This window comes from Apium graveolens, chromosome 8 (assembly GCF_009905375.1).
Source record: "Apium graveolens cultivar Ventura chromosome 8, ASM990537v1, whole genome shotgun sequence".
NCBI classification, from domain to species: Eukaryota; Viridiplantae; Streptophyta; class Magnoliopsida; order Apiales; family Apiaceae; genus Apium; species Apium graveolens.
In genome coordinates this window covers 94,227,459-94,237,948 of record NC_133654.1, presented here as the reverse complement: position 1 = coordinate 94,237,948, position 10,490 = coordinate 94,227,459, and the positions used below count along the sequence as shown (strand labels likewise).

The 10,490-nt window shown below is 37.6% G+C and overlaps 2 protein-coding genes across 3 annotated transcripts; one reads left to right on the top strand and one right to left on the bottom strand.

Moving 5' to 3' along the window:
• Positions 1-471: 471 nt before the first annotated feature.
• Positions 472-1,605, top strand: LOC141679769 (uncharacterized). The gene is made up of 2 exons (XM_074486176.1): positions 472-609; positions 760-1,605. Exons 1-2 carry the CDS (start codon positions 472-474, stop codon positions 1,603-1,605), a joined length of 984 nt encoding a protein of 327 aa, XP_074342277.1.
• Positions 1,606-5,691: 4,086 nt separating this feature from the next.
• LOC141678161 (serine carboxypeptidase-like 31) lies at positions 5,692-10,281 on the bottom strand. Of its 2 annotated transcripts, XM_074484411.1 has the most exons (10): positions 9,647-10,251; positions 9,004-9,111; positions 8,785-8,880; positions 8,457-8,549; positions 8,295-8,377; positions 7,586-7,873; positions 7,018-7,148; positions 6,773-6,868; positions 6,588-6,693; positions 5,692-6,124 (listed from the first exon to the last, which is right to left on the bottom strand). In XM_074484411.1, the coding sequence occupies exons 1-10, from the start codon at positions 9,930-9,932 to the stop codon at positions 5,978-5,980; spliced, it is 1,434 nt and encodes a 477-aa protein (XP_074340512.1). In that variant the 5' UTR covers positions 9,933-10,251; the 3' UTR covers positions 5,692-5,977. The 2 variants fall into 2 exon arrangements, 1 of the variants encoding a protein (XP_074340512.1); XR_012557624.1 differs by lacking the exon at positions 5,692-6,124 and having other exon boundaries at positions 6,642-6,693; positions 6,773-7,132; positions 9,647-10,281.
• Positions 10,282-10,490: the final 209 nt, after the last annotated feature.

The following is a 10,490-nucleotide window of genomic DNA, read 5'->3' as shown; positions in this document are numbered from 1 at the left end:
CCCTGAGAAAGAGATAGTTCGAGCATACGGAGTAGGGTTAAGAGCACCAACGAGAAATATGAAAAATCAGAACCTGGGGGCGAGATGGTTGAGAACTGGGGGAGAATGGGGAACAAGTGGGAAGGAGAAACAGCCGTCGACCACCGTGAACGGCGGGAACAAAATGGGGGCGCAATTTATGGAGGTAGATGGCAAAATACGCGAAGTTACAGGAGGAGATGGGGGGATAAGAGTTGTACAGCGGGATCAAGGGGAAAATTCAAAAAATAACAATTTCAAAAATCAAAAGGAGATAAATACGGAAGTTAATAGTGGGGAGATAGCAACAGTTACGGATCCTAAACGGAGAAGGATGGATAATGAGGATAATATGGAAAGTGATTTGAATGATATCTCAAATGGGCCTGCAAATTTGAGTGGGTCAAAAAACTTGCGAGAGGCGGGTCCTGTTCCACAGGCCCGCCTAAACCAATGAGTCTTATTGCTTGGAAATGCCGTGGTTTGGGTAGGGCACGGACAGTTCATTTTTTGAAAGAAACTACCCAGCAATTAAAGCCTTCTTTTATTTTTTTGTCTGAAACATTAGCTAATAAAGATAGGGTGGATGCAGTTCGATGAGAAGTAGGTTTTGCAGGATGTGTAGTAGTCGAAGCTAGAGGGCATAGTGGGGGAGTGGCTCTTTTGTGGAAGAATAAAGGAGCTTGTGTAGTAAAGGAAGTGAATACACATTTTATTGATTTCGAGGTTGAAAATGATCAGGTTGGACGGTGGAGGTATACGGGTTTTTATGGATGCCCGGAGAGATCTCGACGAAGGGAATCATGGGGTATAAGCTTGGCAGCTAAATCAGACCTACCTTGGTGCATTATTGGCGACTTTAATGATCTCATGTGTATAGGAGAAAAAAGAGGTGGGGGGGATCACCCTCGGTATTTGTTAACTGGTTTTGCAGACGCGGTTTGTGAATATGGTTTGACTGATCTGGGTTTTGTTGGGGAAAAGTACACATGGGAAAAATCTAGAGGAACAAGCAACTGGGTTCAAGAAAGATTGGATCGGGGTCTAGCTACTCAGGATTGGCGTAATCTGTTCCCGCTAGCAGAAGTGCAGGTGCTTGAAGTAGCAACCTCTGATCATTTACCACTTCATCTGCAACTGAATAAGAAAGTCTATGTACCGCGAGGAAGATGTTTCAAGTTTGAGAATGTGTGGCTAAAGGAGAAAGATTGTATTAATCTGGTACAAACTAGTTGGAATCATTCTGAGGGAAAAGAGATATTGGAGAAGATACATTACTGTTGTGTGAAGCTTGATGAGTGGGGTGGAGGAGTTAGTCAAGAATATAAAAGAAAACTGGATAGCTGTCGTATTCAGATGCGTAAGCTGAGAACCCGTCGTGATTTTGCTGGTGCTCGAATGTACAATGCAGTTAGGTGGGAGTATATGAATTTCCTGGAGAAACAAGAGGTCTATTGGAAGCAGCGTGCCAAGCAGTTTTGGCTACAAGAAGGGGATCGAAATACGAAGTTTTTTCACAGGAATACATCAGTGCGGAAGAAACAAAATTCAGTCCAGAAAATTAAAGATGAAGATGGAATTTGGTGAGAAATATGGAGGAAATACAGGAGGTTGTTGTTACGTACTTTAACAATTTGTTTAAGTCTACGGGAGAACATGATAGACTTACGGATAGAGAAATTATGAACCAGGTGACAGTAGAAGAAAATGAGGCATTAGTATCACCAGTTACAATTGAGGAAGTAAAAGTGGCAGTGTTTGCGATGCATCCGGACAAATCACCTGGCCTAGATGGATTAAACCCAGCATTTTTTCAGACTTTCTAGAATATAGTTGGAAGGGATGTATTTAAATTCTGTAAAGACTTCATGGTTACAGGGGAGCTGCCATCGGGGATAAACAAGACTCTTGTTTGTTTAATTCCGAAAGTGAAGGTTCCACAAGTAATGGGTGAACTCAGACCTATAGAATTGTGTAATGTGTTGGTACGTATTCTTTCAAAGGTATTAGCAAATCGTCTGAAACCGTGTCTGACCTCATTAATTTCTGATAAGCAGAGTGCATTCATAGAAGGTCGATTACTAACAGATAATGCCTTGATTGCTTTTGAAATTAACCATTATATGAAGAGACATACGCAAGGAAAATCTGGTATTGCAGGATTAAAAATTGATATTTCGAAAGCATATGATAGGCTTGAATGGGGATTTATTCGAAGTATGATGGAGAAGCTTGGATTTAATGAGATATGGATTAGTAGAATTATGAAATTGGTCCAATCAGTTACATATAGTTTTCTCCAGAATGGTCTTATGTTTGGTGAAATTGTTCCACAAAGGGGGGTACGTCAAGGTGACCCCATATCACCATATATATATATATTGTGTGCAGAGGGCTTAAGTGCTATCATTCGACGAAATGAGGAGGTAGGATTATTGCATGGGTGTACTATTGCAAGGGGGGCACCTACTATTTCACACCTTCTTTTCGCGGACGACTGCTATTTCTTTTTCAGAGCAAATGGGTCTGAGGCAAGTATCATGAAGAACATACTTAACAGATATGAGAGGGTCTCGGGGCAGAAGATTAATTATGAGAAATCTGGTATTACGTTTTCTCCAAACACCGGTGAAGGATGCCGAAAAGATGTATGTGATCAGTTGGGGGTTAGGGAACAACAGAATCCAGGGAGATATCTGGGGATGCCTATGGTGGTAGGAAGAAACAAAAATGCAGTGTTTTCTTTTTTGCTGGATCGAGTGCAACAAAAACTCCAAGGCTGGCGGAATCAAACTCTTTCAAAAGCAGGAAAGGTTCTTTTGCTTAAAACAGCGGCTCAGGTAATTCCGAACTTCTGGATGAACATGTTTCTGATTCCTTTAGATGTATGTGATGGGATAGAGAAGGCTATGAATGCATTTTGGTGGGGAAATGGCGGTTCAAATAAGGGTGTTAAGTGGATGTCGTGGGAGAGATTATGTGCAATTAAAGATGATGGTGGGCTGGGTTTTAAGAGGTTACGGAGTTTTAATGTGGCGATGCTAGCAAAACAAGCGTGGAGGCTCGTAAATAATGTGAATCCTCTTGTAACGCAGCTAATGCGTGCTCGTTATTTTCCAAATGGCGAATTTCTAACTGCTAATATTGGGAATAACCCGAGTTTTGTGTGGAGAAGCTTACTTGAAGCCCAGAATGTAATTAAACAAGGATGTCGACGTCGAATAGGAAATGGGTTAAGTACTAAAATCTGGCATGTTCCATGGCTTCCTTGTTTAGAAAATGGGTTTGTGACAACTGAAATGCCAGAGGAGTTGGAACATGGAATAGTACAGGGGTTGTTGACTGAGAATCAGGAGGGATGGGATGACGAACTTCTTGATGATATTTTTAATGAGAGGGATAAGGAACTTATTCAAAAAATTCCAATATCAAGAAGGCAGCCAGTAGATAATTGGTTTTGGATACTGGAGGAGACAGGGGATTTTACGGTTAAAAGCTGTTACCGAAGATTGATAGGGGAAGCAGATTGTGTTGATAAAATGTTTTGGAGGAAATTATGGAGATTGAAACTGCCTGGTAAGGTTTTGAACTTAATTTGGCGTGCTTGTCGAAGTTGTTTACCAACGGCTGCTGCTTTAGTTACAAAGGGGGTCCAGATAAATACTATGTGTTCGTGGTGTCATATGTATGTGGAAGATGATATTCATGTTTTGTTTCAGTGATGTTTTGCTCGTGAGGTTTGGGAGAAAGCTGGTTTAACAAGCCTACTTACTGTGTTCCCAGATGATAAAGTGCTGGATGTGTTGAGAAGAGTGTTTCAGCTAGGTAATAACGAACAAATACTGATGGTTGGTTTATTATGCTGGACTCTCTGGCAGCGACGAAACAGCTGGGTATGGAATAGATTAAATATGTCCAGCTTTGGAGTAAGGTCTAGGGCGTATAGCATGTTACAGGAGTGGCAAAGAGCTAGAGAAGAAGGCAGTGTATGTACAATGCAGCAACTACAAGTCAGTCGAAAATGGTGTAAACCACCTCCAGGTTGGCTGAAAATAAATACTGATGCAGCATGTATGCCGGGATCGAACCAAGTGGGGGTGGCCTGTGTTATTAGAGATGAATGGGGAAATTTTCTCCGAGCTAGAAACAAGGTAATTCAAGGAAGTTTTCAGGTGCGAGAAGCAGAAGCTATAGGACTTAAAGAAGCTATACTGTGGACAAAGGAGTGGAGGGGGAACCGATGTATTTTTGAATGTGATGCGAAGGTACTAGTTGAGGCAGTTAATGGAGGTCGAGGAAATACATATTTTCATACCATTGTGGAGGACTGTAAAGATATTCTTAAACACTTTGATGAGGTGTTAGTGTGTTACACACATAGATCTGCGAATAATGTAGCTCATACCTTGGCACGGGCGACATATTCTATGTCAGGTCTTACGGAGTGGAATGTCTCTGCTCCGGAATTTATCATTTGTATGATTAATTCTGAGAAGTATTAATGCAAGTTCGTTTTATCAAAAAAAAAAAAGTACAATAAAAATTTGTAATGATATTAACCGTTGTATGACTCATCAATCGCATTTTTAAAAATAAGCACACACAATGGTTTTGATCATATGTTTAACATACAAATATACAAAATAGTTCTGAATAAATCAATCATTTATAAATATTTAAAGTATGCACATGCATCACACTGACTAAAGATTACATTGTGTCTAATTAGTGAACCTTCAAGATATATATTTATTTTACTATCTTGCCTGCAGCGATTATTGCGCCATTTTTTTCTCAGGTCTTGCTCCTTACAACTTTGAAATATTAAAAATGTACGAATTAGATATTAAAAACGAAACTATAAGCATTAGTTTATATTCTCTCTGTCCCGACCATTTCTTTACAGTTTGCTTTTTGGGATGTCCCATCCACTTTCCCATTTCCCCCCTTTTACACTACTTTTACTCCACTATCTCCTTTTTATACATTAAAATTTAACGGGTCCCACCACTTCACCCACTATTCTTTCTCTTTTTCACTACTTTATACATATTTTTTAACCTTCGTGCCCAAACAAAACGTAAAAAATTGGCTGGGACGGAGGGAGTAGTATTTATAAAACATTTGAACATGTTGGTGAACATTGTTGTTAAGCTCCGTCCTTACTTGCCACACCGTGAAAAATGGTATCGACTAAAATAGATAATCTTTGTAAAATTTATGTGTTAAGTGCAATTAGAAGAAGCTTAACATGTCCATAGATGTGTATATATATGTTAAAAAAAATGAGAAGTGGAAAATAATACCACTCTGAATGTTATTGAGCTTATGTCAAATATCGAAAAAGCTACAAATGTCACCATATTTAAAAAATTACTTCTCATATACACAAACAAATATATCATCCATTTACCGGATGATAACATGAATATATAATCAAGAGCCGGAGATAAAACAACAATAATTCGTGCAATTTAGAGTATATAATATCACTTATTATAAGGGAAATAAATCCGTGGCCGTATTACTTATTATAAAACTATCACTTGTTATACAGAACATAAATTTTTACATATAATCTGTTCCCCAGAAAGTGCACAGTTTATTGTTTGTTGATTTAAAATCGAAGCAATTGTTTTTCTTCAGGAAGCAATATATGAGAAGTTTGATCTAATGTGCAGATTTTCATTTGCTGACACCGTTTTAAAATTTGTATCAAAATATCTAATGCTTACTTGAATACTCCACCTCTTATTAAGAAGAGACCGGAGTACTAAATACCTTACATGGACTTTATTCTCATCACCATATATCAGAAAGGATAATATCTAAGTTTCTGTAAAGAAAGCCAAGACACTGGGACTCGGTGATTGATAAGCTCATAAAACGAGAACTATTACAACAAAATCATTCGGAGATTGTACTAAGCCTGCTCTGGTTTCAAGTAGTTAGCTGCTAGCTAGCGTTGAAGAGGTAAAGATTGGCCTTTGAGGAAGGCTGAGAAGAATGCCAGTGATTCACTTGGTTTAAATATGGGCACTGCATGGCCTGCTCCTCGAAATGTTGCAAATGTTAGCCCTTCATACTCTTGAATCCACCCAGCAACCTGGTCTCATAATTTATTCTATTATTATCCGCAATGTTACATGACTCAAACAACATCTAGCTAAAGTTATGAAAGTGTTTGTGTTCACAAAATTCATCAGGATGTAATCTGGTATATCCGGTGAGGCAAATGTCTGCAACCATGAGTGTGCAGAGGAGGCAAATATGCTTTAGGACACAGTTTGAGCAACCTGAGCTCGGATTAAACAATGATCAACCCTGCTGATTTGGTTAACATCTAAACAATACATGTGTTATTCCTATATCTCCTGTCCATGCATGGTGTATGTATGCGCAGATAATTCATATTAGGATTCTTCTTTCTTTTTTTTGCTGAGTGTTTCATATTAGAATTCTTGTAAATAAACATACAGTTTCACATGAAATTGAAATACTAGGTATACTAACCAAGGTTTCATTTAAATTCAACAGTAAAATATTTAAAAATACATGCTAAACATTACCTGCTTCTGGTGGTACCAAGGCCTCCATGACCTGTTGATAGGAAGCACGAGAGTGCTCAAGCTATATCTCGTGGACAAAACCGGGACTCTTCCATCAGTGTCACCGCTGAAACATCCGAAAAGAAGAGTTAAAAATACAAATTACAAAGGAATTTTTAACAAATCTTGTGATTAGATAAATATACCTATACACCCATATCCTAAGTCTTGCAGCTATAAGTTCCTTGTAAATTGGAAGAACGGATTCCTTTGAATCTTTCCAGCCATGAAAAATGTCCATACTGTATTTATTTGATTTAGTTGGCAACATGAAGATCACGAGTCATTGTAAGAAATTTTAAATTTTATAGAAGTATAAACTTTACTGAAACATGTTGCTGAAAACAAGTAAATAACAAAACAAGGCAGAATAAAGAGGCAACAAAAGTACTTGCAGATGCTCCAGTTCTTAATATGGCGACCCTCACTGACATGTAGTGCCTTCTGAACGTCATTCTTGTTGTAATAACTCTTTGCATAGTCATCGAGGCATGGATCATAACCACCTATTATACGTGGCATCTGATAGACATTAACAATTACTAAGTATAGGTTTCACAAACAATTCAACTAGAGCAATTAGCCCTTCCAAAATATTGATGTCATCGTCTTTCTCTTATTCAAGTTGTAAGATAAATATTTGTTGTAGATAAACAAAAATTAAAATACAAGAGGGAGGGACTTCCACGTATTAGCCTCTTTTCCTATCTACAAGTATGCCCAACACTCAAAACATTTTCCCTGAACTACCTGTATGTGATAGTCGGCACTCTGACAGGGAACTGGTGCTGCGAAATTATAATAGTTAACTAGGAGACCCACATTGGATGCCTTAAACTACATGCCTGAGTGATCATAAGTGTATCTATGTAGATTGATTAAAAATCCACAACTAAGTAATGAATCAAAAAAATGAATGATTCTATTGCCTTCAGAAAGTAATATATATAAGGACTCACCATCTTAGATGTGCTCTTGTACATGACTTTCAGTAATTTATCTTTTGAAGCTGCTGAACTAGCAATACAGACAGATGTATAAAGACTGTAGATATCAATCTCATTATATTGTTTGAGGACCTCATCCACTGCCTGACTGCAGTCGTTATTGCTCCACGTATTGTTGCTGTAGAAATCACAAGATTCTCTGATAGTATTATGTGTTTCATCAGATATAACAGCATGGCTCCAAGCATAATCCAAAAGGCCTTTCCAGTCTTCCGCATCACATGTTTCAGGATTACCCAGCTGCTCATAGACAAATGTGAGGTATTCAACACTTGCGATTGTGCAATTATCTGTTATGAGGTTTTTGGAAATATCATATGAAACCAAAAATCTTTCCTTATCAAATTCTTCTAGAATTTTGTTTTGCATTTGACGCACATCAACATGATCTTTGAGGACAGGTTTTCTTACTAAACTATGCTCTTCATATCTAGTAAAGCCAGTTATACTTAGTGTGTCCAATTTATTACGTGGCCTGTGGAAGGCCAATCCAGTTATACTTCAGATGTTGGACATTTTTAAAAGGACCTTGTAGGCTGTTGAACAATAAAAAAAATGCAACAAAATAACAAGTTTTAAATTCTGCACTGAATTATCAAAAACTGAACACAGTAGTAATTATATGCTCAGGTTTAAGTTTACAGTTCAGAAGGGACCCTACCAGTATTCCCATCAAATCGATGTGCAAGGAACGATCCTTGTTGTTTTCTTGGATGAGGCATGCCAGTTCTGGAACATACTTTCCTGGGGCTCAAATGTATTATAGGCATACATGAGGATTGCGTATACAACGAACTCACAGGAAGAATACCAAAGCACATACCTGCATAGCTTTCACCTGCAATGTATAACGTCCGCATTCTAAATGATGGGAACTTTAGAAACCACTTGTGAAGGAAATTGTATGCATCATGCGCTGATGTAATCCATAAATAAAACAAAAATATTAGCTGTACAATCAATACAACAATGTAACAAATGCAAGTCGCAAACTTGAAAGATATGTTTCCCACAAAAAATATTTGCAAAATAACATTTGTAACTTGAACTTTTACAATAAAGGGAAAGGGTGTAAAGTTAGGGGCAGTAAGAATAAAAACTGTAAAGAAGAAGAAGTGCATGGATGATTTAGTACTTTACATGTCACCCACCAGTAAAGTTATGGCCAAGTTTATCATAATCACTGGTTGTATTGGAGTATGAAAAGCCAACACCTACTGGAGATTCCAGGAATAACATGTTGGCCTCTGCATCATCAGCATTAGAAAAAATGAAAATGTTCTTATTCTTCTTAGTCGCATTATGATAAAAGTACAGAAACAATGTGATAACATACTCAGACTTGTTTATATGATAGTGCAAGATTGTACCTTTGTTCCATGAGTAAGGATTAATGCTAAGATCGTGGCCATTTGCATTCACAACAAAAGGTCCAATTTCTTGTGTTGCTCCATATCCCACAGAAGAGCACCCAGGTCCTGGGACATGTTTAACTTAATGTCACCTTATGGGTTACAAGATCAACACACTCAACAAGTGCAGTTAAGCTTATTAGTACCTCAAATGCATGGGAAACAATAATACAAAAAGGATTATTTCAGCAACGAATATGAAAGGATTTAAAATGAGAATCAGTCAAGTAACATTAGACACAGTAGAAGGCTTTTTGCTTTGTTTGTGTGGAACTGTCTTAAGACAAGATAGTATGAAAAGCCAAAAAGGAATCTCTCTCTCTCTCTCTCTCTCTCTGCCTTTATCTGCAGAAACTTCTTGAGTAAATCATAATTTTGCATACACAGATTATCACTAGATAGATTCGCATGGTCAAAAAGAATAATATAATAATCCAAACGACCACCAAAACTGAACATAGATAGTATCAGCCTAAACAATATAACACGGCTTCAAACTTAGACATTATTAGCATAACATTTATCTGTAGTATGTAGCACATAAAAACATAGGAATTCAAAGAGAAGTCCATATCAGTTTATTTTCTGTCTTCTGATTTACCTCCATTGAGCCAGAGCACCAAGGGTTTGTCATCGGATAGATTCGAGGCTTCATAGAACCAGTAGAAAAGTGCCCTTCCATTCTCTTCATTCACGGTAATGTACCCAGCATAGTGATAAAAGTCTACATTAGGTTGGCCAGGCAAGTTAGTCACAAGATGATCACTAGCCAAAGGGTGCAATTTCTTATCAGTGAACTGACTATGTGTAGCACATAAAACAGGTGACTCGGAACACAAGGTAGTATACATGACAAGGGAAACTATTATGTTTAGAGCAAAATCCATATGTCTCAGTCAATAAACTTATAAACAACTTGTATAATAAAGGATAAAAATCACAATGACCCATGCATGTCTATATATACTTGAGGATACCACTTTTACATCCATTAGTATTAGATCAAAATCAGTTATTATAAAAACAAATATTTAAACGAATCCTATGTGGCAAAACTATGTATATCTATTGATTTGAAATGGCAACTGTATGGCATCTGACACCGTGACACATTTTAGGCAGGTTCTAGAGTTGCTTGCATGAGCAAGAGGTTGTGGAGTCCCCATTATCTGTAAAGGGATGTTCAATCCCTTTTACTATACTATAATGAATCGATGAGATGAGCCTATACAATACTATAATAAATCTATAGCTCCATGTAAAATTGGTCTGATTTTTTCTTAGTGTTATCTTTATGTAAAATTTAGTATCTATTGTATACCACACACTTATGAAATATCAAATTTGAAACAAAATAATAAGCACATATGTAAGCGATAGGTGATAATTCCTGGTGGCGGGGCTGCTTTTTCGACGCCGTCCTGGATCCTTCGCCGCTGTAGAGG

What these genes read in the sequence shown, in the direction of transcription:
- LOC141679769 (XM_074486176.1), top strand. Translation starts at nt 472, where the DNA reads ATGAGTCTTATTGCTTGGAAATGCCGTGGTTTGGGTAGGGCACGGACA. An exon ending in ATAAAGATAGGGTGGATGCA is followed by an intron (nt 610 to 759) that starts GTTCGATGAGAA and finishes GAAAATGATCAG; the next exon opens with GTTGGACGGTGGAGGTATAC.
- LOC141678161 (XM_074484411.1), bottom strand. Translation starts at nt 9,932, where the DNA reads ATGGATTTTGCTCTAAACATAATAGTTTCCCTTGTCATGTATACTACC. An exon ending in GGTGCTCTGGCTCAATGGAG is followed by an intron (nt 9,112 to 9,646) that starts GTAAATCAGAAG and finishes AACATGTCCCAG; the next exon opens with GACCTGGGTGCTCTTCTGTG. An exon ending in TCCTTACTCATGGAACAAAG is followed by an intron (nt 8,881 to 9,003) that starts GTACAATCTTGC and finishes CTGATGATGCAG; the next exon opens with AGGCCAACATGTTATTCCTG.